Genomic DNA, 19,822 nt, shown 5'->3' on the forward strand with positions numbered 1-19,822 from the left:
TCCCAGTGTTAAATTAACACCCAAAGTGTACATATGAGTCCATCTTGCCGGGTGTTAAAAAATAACACTGAAGCAGTGTTAAAGTTAATGAGATAATTGATTGATGATTGAGTGATGATTGACAATTAGTGGAGACACCTGATGTTAATAAGCAGAATCACTGAAGAAACAACAAGAGAAAAAGAGAGAGACACAACAACTACAACTGACTTCCAGCTATTAAACATTATTACACTTATTATTAACCAGTTTGATTTGATTTCTGTCATACATCAACAAAAGTTCTTCCAGAGAATGAACAGATGTTTATATGTTAATGTTTTAATGAAAGTTTAGTTTGAAGTCACCATGATGGTGAAAAGCATTTCCTTTAGTTGGGCTCTTGACTCTATTTGTTAACGTTAATTTATTTCTGGCTGCTCCAACTTTGTGTTTGTAGAGCACATTTGTTATGGCCAGAGAAACTATGATCTGAGCTGTGTTTCCCAAAAGTGATGTGAGCTAAAGTTGATCGGTTTAGGTTTACAACGCTCATAATGGTTGTGTTTTCTCATTGTGAAGTGTCCAGATTCATTGGTGATATCCAGTATTAACTGGTGATATAGATGTAATATTATTTCTTTATAGTAAATCTGTTACCGCTTGAGATCCAGCAGAGCTTTTATAATCTGAAGGGTTTTTTTGAAACACACACAGACATCAAGAATCAGCATATGACCCTCAACAATGGTGACAATCAAACAAAGTGCTTCATGTTGCAGTGCATGATGGGAGCCACCAATCAAAACTCATCCATGGCTCCCATCATGCATTGCTGCATGAATAAATTATGCAGCTGAATTGTCCTGTAATTTTCGTAGATTGTTCATGTTTGCTTTATTTTTCTGTAGTTTTGTTGTGACAGTAGCTTGTTTTGTGATGTTCAGAGTTGATCTGTTTGTCAGTATTTTGTATTTATTTATCGTCACCGTTCTTGAGAATCATATGCTGATTCTTGATGTCTGTGTGTGTTTAAACACTGAAGCTTCAGTGCATAATGTATTACTCTCTAAAAAAAAGGAAAAGTCATACTGCTGTTGGATCTCAAGCTGTAAAATCACAGGACTACAGTCATTAACACTAAAGCTACACATCAAGCACACAGTCCGATATTTAGACTCTAAACTACATCACGAATGACGAATATATCACCAATTTATATTGTGACTGTATCATATTGTCTCTGACCATAACAAATGTGCTTTACTAACACAAAGTTGGAGCAGCCAGAGAAAAATTAACAATAAAAGGTAAAGAGTCAAAAGCCCAACTAAAGCAAACGCTGACCTCTTTCATGGTGACTTGAAATGAAACTCCATAAAACATAAATTAACACCTTTTGTTCTCTCTTTCCTTCAGTGATTCTGCTTATTATCATCAGGTGTCACCACTAATTGTCAATCATCACTCAATCATCAATCAATTATCCCATTAACTTTAACACTGCTTCAGTGTTACTTTTTAACACCCAGCAAGATGGACTCATATGTACACTTTGGGGTGTTAATTTAACACTGGGGATTTTGCTGTGTGCAACAGATTCAAAGGAACTCACACAGGAGAACGGATATCAGAAGCCTTTGATTCCATATGTGATGAATATGACATCAGACAAAAACTTGACAATGCTGCTAATATGAAGCGAGCATTTACAGTGTGTTTTCCAAAAGACCAAGATGGTGAAGTAACTGATGACGACAATCTGGATGATGCAGAGTTGTGGGAAGACCTCTCCAGAGGTGAATGGGAGACTGTGGACCGCATGATCAACAGAGAAAGTCCTAAACATCAGCAATGCTTTGCCCATACGCTGCAGTTAACTGTTGGTGATGGTCTCAAGGATGCACGGATCATGAACAGTACCTTTGCAAAATGCTCCGAACTGAGCTCTCTCCTGCATACATCCAGCACCTTTAAAGATGCATTTGAAGATAAGTTTGGGCAGCGAGGGATACCCGCTGCTGTGAATACACGGTGGAATTCAACTCTCCGCCAAGTCAAGGCAGTGCTCTCATTCAGTCATCAGGAACTGTGCAGTGTTGTTCAGGACACAGGCCACAGTGAGCTGGTCTTCTCAATTAGGGAGTGGAATCTGATGAAGGAGCTTTGTGATGTGCTACAGCCATTTGCAGAGGCCACCGATCTTACTCAGGGAGAGAAGATTGTGACGGTCAGCTCTGTCCTCCCCTGTGTATTGTCACTAAACCACCATTTGGAAAAACTCAAACAGCAAGTGCGCTTCCTGGGAAGCATGATCCATAGCCTGCAATGCTCTCTCGAGAAAAGATTCCGGGGGATCTTTGTTAATCTGAAAATGTTATCAGCAGCATCAGGAGAAGAGCTGCCATTTGCTGACCCACTCTACATCAGATCAGCTGTCCTGGACCCAGCTTTCTCCATGATGTGGCTTCAGCATGATGTGCTTGTCACCGATGACATAAAGAATGACATTGTTGACATGGTGAAAGGTCGGTGATTTTTTTTTTTACATGATATACAGTTAGGCATGTCACCATTATCAAATTATGGAAATTAAATTCACAACATTTGTATAAATAATATAATACATTTTTAGAGCTGATTTTGCAAGCATATCAAACTGAGCTGTGAAATAATGAATGAGAAAGTGCACTTTCTAACAATCATGGTTTCACACTTGCCCTTTAAATTAAATTAACTTTTTTGTCTTTGTTTTTATTAGATCTGATTCTACGTGAGGTGTGACCTGACACAACATCCCAGAGTCCTGGATTCCAAGAGGTTGAAAATGAAAACCAGGAGGAAGAGAGCACTGGCTTATTCTCAGAGTATAGAAAACGCCGCAAGCAGGACACAACCACCAACCCAGAGACACAACTAAATAACTATTTTGGTCTTTGTTGTGGGCAGGCTTGTCTGCCCTTCTGGGATGTAAACAGGGGTATCCTCCCTGCACTTTTTCCTGTTGCAATGAGAGCTTTTTCAGTGCCGGCTTCAAGTGCCCCAGTTGAAAGGGTCTTCAGTCATGGTGGGATCATCATGAGGCCACATCGTGCTCGGCTTGCAGACAAGACCCTCTCGAATCTTATATTTTGCAAGTGCAATACCTTGTAAAAGAGGTAATGACTTATGGATATACTCTGAGTGTGTGTGTGTGTGTGTGTGTGTGTGAGAGAGAGTGAGTGCGTGTGTGTGTGTGTGTGTGTGTGTGTGTGTGTGTGTGTGTGTGTGTGTGTGTGTGTGTGTGTGTGTGTGTGTGTGTGTGTGTGTGTGTGTGTGTGTGTGTGTGAGAGAGAGAGAGAGAGAGAGAGAGAGAGAGAGAGAGAGAGGAGACATGTAACAAAGTTTAATGTTGAATGTAAACTGTGTTTGAGAGAGAGAGAGGGAGGTGTTCAGAGAGGAGTCTGTTGGATGTTAAGCTGTTATTTGTTTTATGGACTCAATGTTGAAAATTTAAAACATTTCAAACACTGTTGGCAGAAGTGAAAAATAAATAATTTTATGAAGTTACAATTTTGTTCCATGATGTATTTTACTGAACATGAGTATTTACAATGCAAATCCAAATTATTTTAATTTACTGACAGTTACTTATATCTTGTCTTTTCACTTTATTAAGATCAGATTCTGCAGGTAAAATTACAATAATAAGGTGACTTGACCTGGACTCGACTTGACCTACTACAGGACTTGACTTGACTTGCCCAAGAAAAAAATATTTGGGACTTACTTGAGACTTGCACATGTGTGACTTGGTCCCATCTCTGATCATTAATGCTCAATCATCACTTAAATATTAACTTAATTATCTCACTGCAACACAGCGTCAATGTTACTTTTACTCTGTAGTGTGGACACTAGAGGATGTTCCTGTGGGGTTGAAAGGGTTAAAGGTGTAAGATAAAAAGACACGCCCACAAAATGTATTTTAACAGTAACAAACTGTAAGTTAAAAAACAGTTATGTACTGGCAACACTGTTGCCAGTAGTTTACTGTAAAATTGAGTTTTGTGGGTCACCATTGTGCTGAAGAGTAGAGCCTGTGCTTAGGTTCAGGAGAAGCTCAAGAGACATTGGTGATATGCTGTGTGTTGTTTTATTTAATAGATGGTGACTGTAGTTGTTGATGCAGTGAAAATATCATTATTTAAAATGTTTCAGTGAACTCTAAAGAAATACGTTCATAATTATGTTCGCATTATTAACGTATAATAATATTAGTTTGTAAATTTAAATGGTAGTTGGACAATTTAAGGCAGTTGGTTTCTGCTAATGAAATGAGGTAACATGAGTTTTAATTTAGTTCATGGTATCTTTACAGTAACATACTGTAGATTACAGTAAATAACTGTACAATCAACAGTAAATTACTGGCAACAGTGTTGCCAGTATTTTAATGTAAAAAAGCCTGGCAAGGTCTAACTGTGCTTTGTGTGTCTCAGATATGTGTAATTGCTTCTTCTGTGTTCTGTTACTTTTTTATAGTAAAACTATATTCATTGTGAAACAGCAAAAACAGACAATATTGCATCTCAAATGTAACTCAATGTTAACTTTATTTGTTGAACTGTTGCATAAAAACAGTATCAAATTTGCAATCGTGCTGATGTTCAGGAAAAACAGCACTCTTGCTCGTGTGATATTGCTTAACTCGGTCCTATGAAATAAGTATAAAAAGATATGAAATGTCATCCAGATTTTATCCTCATATCTTGATGTTTGGGGGAAATCTAACTGTATTATAACAGGCTACATCACGCAGTGAAAGCATGTACTCTTAAAGCGTACGTGCAAGAGCTTATCGTACTTGGAAAAACAAAAAAACACTTCACCCACAAACATCCAGCAGAAGCTGTTTATCTACCCAACAGATCAAACACATTTCTGTAAAGAAAACCGTTAGCAGCATCCATTTTGACCCCAACACCAGTGACATTTATAACATTTATAAGGTTTGCCTGCATTGTTACAACAAAATTCATCCTCAAATATTAATGAGAAAACACAGTAACATGCAAATGTAATTATTCATTTAGAGAAATTGGTTGCATTTAGTTACCAGAGAGATTTGATGTTTGGGAAATTTAATGAAAAATACTTCAGTTTATAACAAGATCTCTGGTTATTTGATTGCAGAACTTTGGTATTTCGGCAAATCTGAGTAAAATAACTCTTTTGAATCTCTTTGGTCTTTCCTTCTGAAGAAACTGAGAAGTGTGGAGGCCTGAAATTCAAGTGTGATGAGCTTGCACAATAATCCTCATAGTTTAACTGTATACTATGTAGGCTATATACCCATAACAAGGCATAGAAAAATAAATACACTCTAAATATTGAACATTTTAGTGAATGTCTCTAACAAGAGAAAAAAATCTTGTGAAGCGTCGAGCGGGTTGAACCGTCTAGAGGAGAAACATTCATGATGATGCGCTTCCAGTTATCAACATCACACATCTATCAAAGATTTTTTTTTATATTTTAGTTCTTTTAAATGTATATTTATGACATTGTACGTTCTGTTATATTACCTTGGCATTACATTAAAAAAGAAAAACTAAACACTGCTGTGAGGGTGTATCTGAGAGAGTGATGGTTAATTTGACATCTTTCTCTTATCTGACTGCTGTATCTCTCTATTTTTCCCCCTTTTGGATCAAATGAAAACCAGAGGTGGGTCAAAGAGTAAAAGTCCTGCCATATTTTTATTCCACCCACTGAAGCATTAATGAGATAAATAAGTGATAAATTGAGTGATGATTGACCATTATTGAAGACACCTGATGATAACAAGCAGAATCACCAAAGGAGAAAATCACAATTTTTAAGACACCATCGTGGAGATGAGGATTTGCTTTAGTTGAGCTCTTGACCCTTGACTATTTAATGTTAGATTTTGTTTGGGCTGTTGTAGCAGCTAGCCAAACGAGACAATGATCCAGTGGTGTTGGTTATGTTTTCACATAATCATTATTTGATCTGAATCTCTGAGCTCATTTAGAGCCCAATCTTTGAGTTAGATTTACATTATTGATTACAGCAGCACTGTGATTCTACAGCACAAGATCAGCTTTATCAATACAATTTTTTTTTTTTTTTTAGAGTTCTGATTTAAAATAAAAAACAGAGCTCATTTAAACACGTAGACATCAAGAATCATCCTGTGAATCTCAACAGTGGTGACCATCATAAAGCATGTTGCAATGCATTCTGGGTGCTACCAATCAAAATTCATCCATAGCTCCCATCATGCATTGCTGCATGAATAAATTATAAGCTGAATTGTCTTAGTAATTTTCTTTATTCTCACTATTAAAATTTTGCTGTTTTTCTGTGACTTTTAGTAGCTTGTTTTCTAATGTTCAGAGTTGATCTGTTTACCAGAATATGTTGCTTGTCGCCATCATTGAGATTCACAGGCTGATTCTTGATGTCTGTGTGTGCCTAAAAGAATGATTTTTTTTTTTTGATCAGAACAACTTTTAAGAAATCCCTCAGATTATATTGATAAAGCTGATCTTGTGCTACAGAATCACAGTGCTGCTGTAATCAATAACGTAAATCTAACTCAGAGATTGAACTCTAAATGAGTTCAGTGATTCAGATCAAATAATTATGTGAAAACATAACCAACACCACCTGATCATTTTTTAACTTTGCTTGTCTGGTTTAATGCAGTTACAACAGCCCAAACAAAATCTAACATTTAAAAAGTCAAGGGTCAAGAGCTCAACAAAAAAAAAACCTGACCTCTGTGATGGTAACTTAAAAATTGTGATTTTCTCCTTTGGTGATTCTGCTTGTTATCATCAGGTGTCTTCAATAATGCTCAATCATCTCTCAATTAATCACTTATTTATCTCATTAATGCTTCAGTGGGTGGAATAAAAATATGGCAGGACTTTTACTCTTTGACCCCTGGATTACCCACCTCTGATGAAAACTCAAAAATGATACTTGCTGTTGCCTAGTGTCCCATTCACAACTGTAGAAGTGTGTGGAAATATTATATATTGTGTTTGTTTTTTTTAAAAGGAACAGCGTATGAACAGTTCCTGTTTTCATTTGAGCTCAAATCAAGCATTAAATCTAGAAACATTTTCTTTCCTTTTTAATGTCATTTTCTGGCTGAAGGATGGAATTTAATGGTTTTACTTCATATTTTTGCTTTAATTTATATTTTGTGGCAACTGTTTTATAAAAGCAATAAGGTATTTGAGGCATGCTGTATTGTGAATACAGTCAAAGACGCCCTTCAGTCGTGAGGAATAGTACAAGCACACTACTTGCTTACATAAAGTTAGTATTCCTCCAGGGGGCGCTCAACATAATAAATGTAATAAAACATGGAGAGACTCTTGAAGCTCAGAGTGAGAAAACTTTATTAATAAAGTCAAGCAAATACATATGACAGATGAACAGCAGAAGTAGTAAAGTGAGATGTGTGTGCCTTATAACAAAATATAAACAATAAAGCCTTTAAAATTTGGATTTTTAAAAATCTGACTTTGAAAGAGAGAGCAGAAGCTCAAATAATCATCAGTATTTATGACAAAAACACTAGAAGAACAAAAACACACTTGACGTTCAGATTTCTGCTTTAGATTTCAATACTTTCTGAAAAAGATGAACATATAGGGGCATAAATTATTAAATCTCACAAATATATATCTAAATCAGTTTGTAAGAAATGACATCATCAGTCATGTACCTGATGTTTGAGTATGTGCTTGATCTCGTTCAGCTCTTCTGGATCTGATGTCATAAACCAGAAGAATGACAGTAGCCACGCCCACCAGAGCAGAGAGGACCAATCGGATCACAGCTTCAGTAGGACCACAACAGTCTGAGTCTGAGGAATAAAAACTGAGATCAGATCAGTCAATAAAATCTAATATCTAAAGTTTATAATATCAAAAAATATCAAAACAAAAATTTGCAAACGCTTATGGGGAAACCCCTTCCTCCAAATACTACTGAAGCGGTAACACTTTATGACAAGGGTAGCCTACATTAATATTTCATGAATCATCAGGAACTAACTCTAGTTCAAAGTCTTTAATTCATTAAGGAATACACAGAAAATCCACATTACCTCATGCGTGCATACAGGCTAGAACTTTTCATTAATTATGATCTGAGTTATCAAGCATGTTCATTTGGCTGCGGGTACATGGACAGACCCCAAAATTGGCCAATCACAGCACATAACACATGAATTCTGTTGACCGTAGTCATCATTAGTTAAGCATTAGCCTCTCATGACTTCATCATGTGTGGCCCCTCAACTAAAGTGGTGACTTGGTCCGTTGAAACACTGATGAACGATGTGCTATTAATGATGGCATTATTGTGAAATGACATGAATATGAATGTGAAAGTTTAAGCCTTATTCAAACAATGTACTGTGGACACAAATGTGTATATGTACTGAATTCCTTCTCAGCTCTTCCCAGGCATTGCTGTTGACTTAATTGGCTTATAATGTTTAAGAATAAAGCAGTAAAGTTAAGATCAAATCCTTTTGTGGCCACAGTACATTGTGTGTAAAGGCTTGAACTTTCATGTTCATATTCATGCCTTTTCTTATATTTCCTGATGATGAGATATTAATGCATAATTCATGCATGAATTCATGATAATTCATGTACCCTGAACGTAAAGTGTTACCACTAAAGCCTTATTTAATCATGCCAGTAACACTGGCCAATGGCATTCAAGCGTGCAAAATATGGGGGGTTTCCCGCACTATATAAGACAGCACTTGAACACATTTCCTTCCGTATCTTGATTTAAGCAACTTGATATTGCAAGATCCTGAGCCAGATGACATGGCAGTATGCTCAATGTCTCGTTCCCTCATCTTAGGGAAGTTATGAGAGGAACCGGAGACATTCCCTATCAATTCGGTTCACTTTAATATTGAATTTGCTAACGCTTATGGGGAGCGTATAAAACCACGCCGTGTTACAGCAGGGGAGGTCCTGGCTAAGTATGTCAAATTTCACACACAGATTCATGAGTTTGGCAATAATATTGGGGCTCTTGGCAAACATACATCCCAGTCTACAGGACCTGGTCGAAACTACAAGAAGTTCAGAACCGGTAACTAAAATTATGTTGCATCACACTGGGAACGGGGCGGAGTTGACACTGGTGAAACATTAAAGGACATGAAATGGTGGATTATAACTGAGGCTTGATAGGCAGGACGTGTGAGGCAAGCAATGACACATCTAAAATATACAATGAAAGTGTTGGGTGACAACCAGCCTGCAGCCATGCAAATGTCCTGAATAGATATACCAATTGCCCATGCCCACGAAAAGCCATTCCCCTGGTGGAGTGGGCTTGTAGCTGTATAGGACATCCCATGCTCTTAGAGCCATAAGGCAACTCAATTGCATTGACAATCAATTGCGACAGTTCTTGCTTAGACAAAGGCAGGCCTTTTGTGCTTCCGCAAAAAAAGCATACAAATAACTGCTCTGAGAGGCTGAACTGTCTAGAGCACTCATTATAAACACGCAACATGCGTACATGGCATAGCAAGAGTGTATTAAGTGTCTCGCCCCAGCCAGTGCTTCAGGACGGAAGGCAGACCTGTGCTTTAGACGGGGTCAAAAGCACTTTAGGTACATAACCCTTCCTAGGCTTTAAGGTGACTCTGCAATCACCTAGCCCAAATTCAATGCACGAGTGATCAATTGACAGTGGCTGCAGGTCTCTGAAATGTTTAACAGAGGCTAGGGCAAGTATGAGCGTGTGCAAGCTCGTTGATTGCAAGGGCTCGAAAGGGGGTCCTGTCCCTTTAAGAATCGTACCACTAGGTCATTTCTACTGACTGGGTGATTATCGACATGAACGAAGAACACAGTTATAACAGCCACATACACTTTCAATGTGGAAGGCATACGGCAGTTATCAAAATGCTCTTGAAGGAAGGAAAGAATAATTGATATTGGGCAGTTAGATGGGTCTTTGCCCTGCAAATTTGTGAAAAGTCTCTTGAGGAAGGATCCCTGGCCTTGGAGATAGTGTTCAATGTGCTGAAAAAGCAGGTCGGGGTGCCATATCATTCCCATCTCCACCAATTCTGAGAACCATGGCAGGTATACAAGATATGCATATACAGGAGCCCTACTCTGCATACTGCTGAGGCGGCTTTGTTTCTGGCACCGGCTTGCTGTCTCTGTCAGGGCAAGGCCTCTGACTCTTCGAACTGTGACAATGCCTTGGCTGCTTCAGTCTCACCACCGGTTCTTGCTCACGTCGGGCAGCAGCAGAAGAGACGTGTGGTCTCATTGTGTGATGTGATGAGGAAGACCGTGAGCATGCAGGAGGGTTCACACCAACACACTTTTGCAGTAAGTGGCTGATGGCCCTTGACTGATTTTGTGCTTTAATGAAGCGCTCCACTCTGGCCCACCACTTTGCCAGTGAAGTTTGCAGTGGCACAGCAAGGTTTAGAAGAGAGAGATATTGTTTCTCGCTCTCCAGTTCAATGAAGATGCAGGACAGAGGTGGATGATGACAGCATACTCCACAGAAGGGAGTTTCACATACTCCACTTGGTCAGTGCCATTCGTAGATGACTGGAGGAAGGACCCAGGACCCTGCACTCATTTGTGTGGCCTCCCACAACTTGGATAATTTGTTGTGCACCTTGGAAAAAAAGGGAGCGGTCCTCCACAGGACGTTTCTCCAGCCGTGGTCTGTCTGGGGGATGCACTCGTCCTGCTGGCTTTGGGCTGGCTCGGTATGGGGTGCCCACTGCAATACGAGCTGATCAACTGGTCCTCAGGGGACCTCCATTATAGGTCTGCTGCTACGGGGCATGGTATAATCCAGCGGGCTGTTGGACCATTCATCTTCTCTGACGCTGCCACTGTTATGAAATCATCCTCCTCCTCATCGTCCTCTGTAGCCCCAAAGGACACTACATCTTGTGCATCAGGGGATGGGTGGAGATCGGTGGCCATGAAGTGCACTGGAAGAGCCTGCAGCTGGGGGTTATAGGTGACCCTGAAAGGTCAATATTATGGACTCACAGTACCGTCCTCCTCAGCTCGAAAAAGGTGGCAGAGAAAAAGCGCGGCAAGACTTGTTGAGCAAGTTTATCACCCTGGATGATGGCCACACGAGGCCTGAGAGTCCGGAGACTTATATCTGCACAGTGGGGGCAATCCAATCCTCCAAGTGCCGCTCCAGGCATCCCACACAGCAGGGGACTCCTAGGCGGATCCGCATTCAAGTCGCCAAATTCGCGTGACTGTCACATTCGTTTTGACGCCGCCCAGAGGATCAGGTCCGCATCTGGGCGACGCCATAAATTCTACTGTCAATCAGCGGGTCTTGAGCGGACCCATGTCGGATCCGCGGACGCGCATGCGCCTTTACTGTAACGGTTGTATCAATTTGCGGGTCCCAAACGGACCCGCCGCGGAGGTAAGGTTTAATCAAGCGCGGAGCCAAGGCGGGGTCCGCGATCCGCCTTCGTTACAGATCCGTCACTGTGCGCAAGTGGACTCCGATACGGGTCCGTTCGCGGAAGAGGTGTATAGTCCAGGGGTCAGAAAGTAAAAGTCCTGCTATATTTTTTTTTTTCACCCGCTGAAGCGCTGTTAAAGTTAATGAGATAAATAAGTGATTAATTGAGTGATGATTGAGCATTATTGAAGACACCTGATGATAACAAGCAGAATCGCCAAAGAAGAAAATCACAATTTTTAAGCCACCATCACAGAGGTCATGGTTTGCTTTAGTTGGGCTCTTGACCCTTCACTTTTTAATATTGGAATTTGTTTGGGCTGCTGTAACTGAGTTGTAACAGCCAAACAAGCAAAGAGAAAAGATGATCAGGTGGTGTTGATTATGTTTTCACATAATCATTATTTGATCTGAACTCATTTAGAGCCCAATCTCTGAGTTAGAGTTACATTATTGATTACAGCAGCACTGTGATTCTACAGAAGATCAGTTTTATCAATAAAATATGAAGGATTTCTTAAAAGTTGTTCTGATCAACAACAAAAAAAAAATCTTTTTTTAGGCACACACAGACATCAAGAATCAGCGTATGAATCTCAACGACGGTGACAAGCAACATATTCTGATAAACAGATCAACTCTGAACATTAGAAAACAAGCTACTAAAAAGTCACAGAAAAACAGCAAAATTTAAATAGTGAGAATAAAGAAATTACTAAGACAATTCAGCTCATAATTTATTCATGCAGCAATGCATGATGGGAGCCATGGATGAGTTTTGATTAGTGGCACCCAGAATGCACTGCAACATGCTTTATTATTCTCACCATTGTTGAGATTCACAGGCTGATTTTTGATGTCTGTGTCTAAATGAAAGCCTTTTTTTTTTTTCTAAGAACAACTTTTGATGATTGAATTATTTTGAAAAAAAAACTGGATCTTCTGCTGTAGAATCACAGTGCTGCTGTAATCAATAATGTAAATCTAACTCAGAGATTGGGCTCTAAATGAGTTCAGTGATTCAGATCAAATAATGATTATGTGAAAACATAACCAACACCATCTGATCTTTTAACTCTGCTTGTCTGGTTGGTTTTAATGCAGTTAAAACTGCCCAAATAAATTTTAATATCAAAAAGTCAAGGGTCAAGAGCTCAACTAAAGCAAACCCTGACCTCTGTGATGGTGTCTTAAAAATTGTGATTTTCTCCTTTGGTGATTCTGCTTGTTATCATCAGGTGTCTTCAATAATGCTCAAATCATCACTCAATTAATTACTTAATTATCTCGTTAACTTTAACACCGCTTCAGTGGGTGGAAAAAAAAATATGGCAGGACTTTTACTTTTTGAGCCCTGGACTTTCCACCTCTGCGCGATACCTCCGCGGTGGATCCGCCACGGAGTCCTTTTGCTGTGTGGGATGTCATGGCCATCAGATGGTTCGACTGGGTCTGCACAGGAGAGGCCATCCTTAGAGGTCATCCTTATCCGAATGCTCACCGGAACACAACAGGGGATGAGAAGACATTTTTCACTGCAGCATGTAGATCATGATGAGTAAATCTTTCTTGATTATAGGCTTCTTGCAGAAGGTTGGCTGAAGGAAAAGTTTTTGAATGAATGATGTTCATACAAACGCAATGTCGAAGTGAACCGAACTGAAAGGTTTACTCACATAAACTTGGTTCCCTGAGATGAGGGAACAAGATGTTGCATATACTGCATATGTCACCTAGCTTGGGATCTTACAACATCAAGTTGCTTCAGTCAAGATTCTGAATAAATGATGTACAAGGAAACATATTTAACTCACCATCAACATTAAGAATGAAAATCATCTTCATGTAGTTGATGTCAAGTTCATAAACTCCAGAGTCTGTGGTTCCAGTGTTAGTGATGGTCAGAGATCCAGTTTGATTGTCCAGCTTCAGTCTGTCTCTGAATCTCCCATCAAGAACATCATCATATACAGTGAAGCTTTTGGCCCATTTGTTGATTTCAGCTATTACAGGTCCATATTCAAAACTCCAGTGAATCCGATCATCATCCTTCATTTCAGTTAGATCATTGTGTAGAGTGACTGAATCTCCATCCGTCACTGATATTTCTTTCACTACTGTATCAGCAAACACACGCAGAACAAACAGAAACAGGGTTTGTCACAGATTAATACAGTCATTTGATGGTTTACCAAAACATATAGTTCGAAGTATAAATTGTAAATGAATAATATCATGAATCAACAGAAGCAAATAGAGTTTGGATTAATAATTGCATCTTTGTGCTGATTAAAATATAAAACAGGTGAAATAAATATTTAACTCACCACGGACAGTGAGGTCGAAACTCTTTCGTGCACTGTTGGTCCGTACTTTATAATATCCAGCGTTTTTCATTGTGGTGTTTGTGATGGTCAGAGATCCAGTTTGATTGTCCAGCTTCAGTCTGTCTCTGAATCTCCCATCAAGAACATCATCATATACAGTGAAGCTGTTGGTCTGTTTATTGATTTTAGCTATTAAAGTGATTCTGTATCCAAACTTCCACTGAATCTCATCATCATCCTTCATTTCAGTAAGATTTAGAGTGACTGAATCTCCCTCGTTTATTGACACTGGCCAAACACCATTAACTCCAAACACACCTAAAGATCAGAGTTTTTCACAGATTAAAGCTTTAAAATCACTTGATATTGGTTTAATGTAGCTCCACTAAAATACTTTTATTCATTTAAATGTGAAATTAATAATATTCCATAGCAGCACAAAAATATGCTGAATGAAAGGATAAATAGTTAAACAGAGTTTTATATGTATCAATAAGTAAATAAAAAGAGAGACTTACTAACAAGAATAATGTCACACTCAAATCTGTGGCAAGGCCACATAAGGGCCTTCAAAGGTGACAGAATATAGTACTACATACTAATGGTCTGGAAATAAAAACAACTATATATAATTTGTAAAGTGTATTATTAAAAATACATAGGCTATATCACAAAATAATTTTATAAACTTTCCAGAGTCGAGACAGCAGCTATTTCTATGAATGCTATATAAAAAGTAAAATAGTCAGAATAAAGGAAATTACTAAGACATTTCAGCTTATAATTTATTCATGCAGCAATGCATGATGGGAGCCGTGGATTAATTTTGGTGCATTGCAACATGGTTTATTATTCTCACCATTGTTGAGATTCACAGGCTGATTATTGATGTCTGTGTGTCTAAAAGAAAGAGACTTTTTTTTTCTAATCAGAACAACTTTTAAGAAGTCTTTTGGATTATATTGATAAAGCTGATCTTGTGCTGCAGAATCACAGTGCTGCTGTAATCAATAATGTAAATCTAACTCAGAGATTGGGCTCTAAATGAGTTCAGTGATTCAGATCAAATAATGATTATGTGAAAACATAACCAGCACCACCTGATCATCTTTTCTCTTTGCTTGTCTGGCTGTTATGATTCAGTTACAACAGCCCAAACAAATTCTAATATTAAAAAGTCAATGTGATTTTCTCCTTTGGTGATTCTGCTTGTTAACAGATCACCTTCCTGACACATTTACTGCGTTAAAATCATCACACAATGAATGTGTCAAAACTAACACAATGAGTGTTGTCCCTAAACTCACACACTGATGTGTAAGCATTTAACACAGTTTGAGTCAGTTTTAACTTATCCTTTCTAAGAGTGTAGAAACTGGAAGCGCTGGACGTAAACAACATATGAGAATGACACAGAAGAGAAGATATTGCTGAATAAAGTCATTATTTTTGTTTTGTTTTTGCACAAAAAAATTCTCGTCGCTTCATAACATTAAGGTTGAACCACTGCAGTCACGTCGACTGTTTTAACGATGTCTTTCTTACCTTTCAAAAGTGGTGATTATATTGCTGCCAATTAACCCTTTAGTAAACCTACTAACATCCATTGCCATGATTTTTGGAACGACTTACCACAAGCTGAAAAAAAATTATGTTTTAGTCGCATAACATTGGTAAATGGAAACGCCGTCATTTCTTTATCAACATTTAGAAAATATTGCAAAAGTTTTGCGCAAGTCTGTAATAGAAAATGACACTCAAAACAATTATAGCTTTGAGAAGAGCTCTGCTTTCAAAACAAGCTTATCCAGTAAAAAGCTACTTTTTTCCCAATGATTAGCTTTAGGATTAGTGCCGAAATCTTTGTTTTTAATGTCACATTTGTATACTGACGAGCGAGCTGAAGTAAACAACACTGTCAGCTCTAGATAGCGCTGGTACGATTATTCTATTGAATATTTTCATCTTAAACAGTCCTCCTCTCATATGTAGCTTTGGAAAGTCCAATTCATTCTAGTGAATCGCTTCATTCGGAAGGTTCTTTATGAACACTGATTCAAGTCACAAATGGCATTTCAGGTATCAGGTCAGTAGCGGTCTATTTAGTTCATGTCTGATTAAATATTCCAGTTAATTATTCTAGTAGGATTCTTTATTATTATTTTTATTTAATAGTACGCCTATCTTGTTTAGGCTATATATATATATATATATATATATATATATATATATATATATATATATATATATATATATATTTATTTTTAATTTCGTAATTTCTGTCAAACTTTGAAATTATTGGATAGGGAGTGGGGGAAACGCCCCCTTGATACAAATTACATTTTTTGCTAAAACTCTGATAACATGAAAACTGGACATTTTTCATACTTGGTTTATAACTTATGTAATTGTCACTAAAACTATGATAACTATTCTGGACACTTTTAACTTTTGTTTCATAGAAACAAATTACAAAGTCCTTAAGGGTGTGTTTTTCCCCACTCTAGCCTATAATATGGAATGATACATTTGGATAAAAGTTTACTTCAGATATAAACACTGATGTCTATGGAAGTGATCAAAAAATAGTTGAAAGTAACTGCAGTAGATGCTTCAAATAAAGATTGTATCAATTATATTGTTACAGCATTAAGTGGAGACAAGTGACTGAATTTATTTTCATTTAATCATTTATTCAAGAGATTAGTTCAAAAATCCTCATTCGTCCAGTAATTAAATGACTGAAGTCCTTATTAGTAAATCATTGAATCTTTCATTCAAAACTATTTTCATTCATGAGTTTCATTTATATTTTATTTGATCAATCCCTAATAACTGAGTATAAACCTCAATTTAAACTTCATTTAAAATCACAGATTACTTCTATATGAGAATAACAGTGAATGTTGATCCTCTCTGACTAATTTAATCAGTCATTTATTACATGGTACCAGAACAGAAACAATAAAAACTCATTTAAACTCACCATCCAGACGCCACAAACACAAACAGAGCAAAACAGTGTGAAACATCTTCAATAATTTCAGTCCACAAATATGAAGAGACAAACTCTTCAAAACTACTTCAGTAATAAAATGACAGACGAGCTGATGTGAGGCTGGTCTGTAGTAAAGTGAAGTGAAACTACACTGTCAGCTAAAATAACTGCTCATAAGTGTCATCATCACCAACTTTCTTAGCTTATATTTTCTCTCTTTTTCTTGGTTAATTCACGCTCTGAACATTGACACTTTGAGCTCCAGTAGGCGTCAACTTCCTGTAAGTCAATGGTGTGACTCTGAACAGAAATGAACTGACACATAAAGTGTTAAAATGTCTTAAAGCAACAGTTTGATCTTGTCATGAGATCCTGTGAGTGTTTGTCTCTGCTCTCTCCTGTAACTGTCTTCAGCTCTTTTGTTGTTCATTTCTTATCAAATGTCTCAATAGTTTCTCCTCTCAGACTGATTTTCTCTAATGGCTTTATGGAGCAGGAACAGATAATCTGCTGTAACTGTGTGCATGAAAGTCTTCTCCGATATCTTCATATGATTATTCACCAGATCACGACACTGCTGTGATGCTCTAAATGCTCACTTTGTTCAGAGTGAACACCGCATTAGTGAAACACTCACACAAAAACAACAAGAGACAACTGTATATTACAGCACAGTCCAGAGGAATCCCAACATTTGCTGTACATATCAGTACATATTGAGATGAGAATGTATTGTTGTTTAGCGAGCAAAATCAACATGAAGTCACATCAATTCTCACAGGTATTGAGGAAGTGAGAATATCTCTGATGATATTATTATAATTGTTATAAACCAAGAGACACTTGATCAGAGAACACATGCAGTCTGGAGACTCGTAGACTGTGGATTGACACTCAACATAATATAATGTGAACAAGCTAGAGTTCATGTGAATGCTGCTTTCAGAAAAGGAGAAGTTTAAGCAGTTTAAAACAGAAGTTGGAATAATTGGTTACTTTAACAAGAAAACACAGAACAAGGTCATTGTGAGGGCGGTATAAATAGGGGCCACATTGATTCAAGAACAGAATGGAGAAAGTGTTCTCATGTTATGTCAGTCAAATCACTCCTGATAACATGATTCAGGGTGAGACACTAGATGGAGCTGTTGATCCTCAGATGAGACACAGAGACAAATCACACTAGAGATTTAAAGAAATGGAGCTCTGATATATTGTGTTTATGTGTTTCACTGTATTGTCGAAGTATATTATAATGTGTCCCAAATCAGTGTTTGCTCAGGTTAAAGGAGAAGATGTTTGTTTATTATTGTAAATAAAATGAATGAGCTAATAATAATGTAAACATTTATAAATAATGTTTTAATTATGTAAAGCTTTACACTGCTGAACCTTTTAAAATGTACGTAAAGTTAGTATTCTTCCAGGGGCGCTTGACTCTAAATCTAATAAAACTAATAATAGTATCATACTTTTACCATGTCTTTCTATGGCAGAAATAGTAAGAATAGCATGGTAGTATGTGGTTCCGAATTCAGAAATGGAGAGACTCACGAACGTCAGAGTGAGAAAACTTTATTGATAAAGGGCAAGCAAATACATGACAAATATACAGCAGTAGTAAAGTGAGATCTGTGTGTCTCTTTATACACTTTTGTTATATATCAGAGAGAAATATAAACAATAAAGCCTTACAAAAATTTAAAAATCTGACACTGAAAGAGAGAGAAGCTCAAATAATCATCAGTGTTTATTATGACAAAAACACACTTGAAGAATCTTTAAAATTCAGCGTTCTGCTTTAGATTGCAATACTTCCTGAAAATGATGAACATATAAAAGCATAATTAATAAATCAAATATTAATATATGCAAAATAAGTGTGACATCAATCATGTACCTGATGTGTGAATATGAGCTTGATCTCGTTCAGCTCTTCTGGATCTGATGTCATAAACCAGAATAATGACAGTAGCCACGCCCACCAGAGCAGAGAGGACCAATCGGATCACAGCTTCAGTAGGACCACAACAGTGGACAGAGTCTGAGGAATAAAAACATCAAACTGAGATCAGATCAGTCAATAAACACTAATATCAGCGCTGACATCAACTAATATCAGCACTGCCGTACCTGAACATGTGTGACAGAGGTGAGTGATGTCCAGATGTTGAGTCTGGTTGCTGATGGGATTCGTTCAGCACACAGCTGTAGGTGTTTTTATCCTGATATTCCACCTCCAGAGGTAGAGAGAGACTGATGCTGAGATCAGACACACTGATGCTGGACAATAAACTGTTTCCTTTGTACCAGGAGAGAGTCACATGACTCACATTCACAGCTGAACACACCAATGAACATGAAGATGATGATGATGAACATTGTGAAGAGTTACTGCTGATGACAGGAACAGGCAGACGAGCTGAAAAACATGAGAGAATAAAGAGAAATGAGGATGAATGAAGATATTCAAGAAACATTGAGAGGAATCAAGATGATCAAAAGAAAAATTTAATAGAAAGTTAAATATAAATCTGAAAAAGCTAATTAGTCATTAAAAGTAATTTGATTAGATTTACTTTGCTGATTTAGATTTAGACTGCTTAAACCACTATTTAACTTACCATGGACAGTGAGCATGAAACCCTTGCTCACACCATTGATCTGTAGTTCATAATGTCCATCATGTTCAGTTGTGGTGTTTGTGATGGTCAGAGATCCAGTTTGATTGTCCAGCTTCAGTCTGTCTCTGAATCTCCCATCAAGAACATCATCATATACAGTGAAGCTGTTGAACCGTCTATTGATTTCAGCTATTAAAGTGTGTTCATTCATAAACCTCCACTGAATCACATCATTATCCTTCATTTCAGTAAGATCAGAGTTTAGAGTGACTGAATCTCCCTCCTTCACTGTTATTTCATCTGTATCATCAAACACACACATGGAGAACAAACAGAAACAGGGTTTATCACCAATTAATACTGATTAA

The 19,822-nt window shown here is 37.7% G+C and overlaps 2 protein-coding genes across 2 annotated transcripts; one reads left to right on the forward strand and one right to left on the reverse strand.

Moving 5' to 3' along the window:
• Positions 1-1,577: 1,577 nt before the first annotated feature.
• LOC125263345 (zinc finger BED domain-containing protein 4-like) lies at positions 1,578-3,208 on the forward strand. The gene is made up of 2 exons (XM_048182352.1): positions 1,578-2,507; positions 2,741-3,208. Exons 1-2 carry the CDS (start codon positions 1,676-1,678, stop codon positions 2,761-2,763), a joined length of 855 nt encoding a protein of 284 aa, XP_048038309.1. The 5' UTR covers positions 1,578-1,675; the 3' UTR covers positions 2,764-3,208.
• A 4,172-nt stretch (positions 3,209-7,380) lies between these two features.
• On the reverse strand, positions 7,381-18,987 carry LOC125263347. Its single transcript, XM_048182358.1, has 6 exons — positions 18,964-18,987; positions 18,731-18,874; positions 13,833-14,150; positions 13,320-13,622; positions 7,727-7,867; positions 7,381-7,632 (listed from the first exon to the last, which is right to left on the reverse strand). Exons 3-6 carry the CDS (start codon positions 14,074-14,076, stop codon positions 7,616-7,618), a joined length of 705 nt encoding a protein of 234 aa, XP_048038315.1. The 5' UTR covers positions 14,077-14,150; positions 18,731-18,874; positions 18,964-18,987; the 3' UTR covers positions 7,381-7,615.
• Between the last annotated feature and the right edge of the window lie 835 nt (positions 18,988-19,822).

This window comes from Megalobrama amblycephala, linkage group LG2, assembly GCF_018812025.1.
Source record: "Megalobrama amblycephala isolate DHTTF-2021 linkage group LG2, ASM1881202v1, whole genome shotgun sequence".
Taxonomy (NCBI): domain Eukaryota; kingdom Metazoa; phylum Chordata; class Actinopteri; order Cypriniformes; family Xenocyprididae; genus Megalobrama; species Megalobrama amblycephala.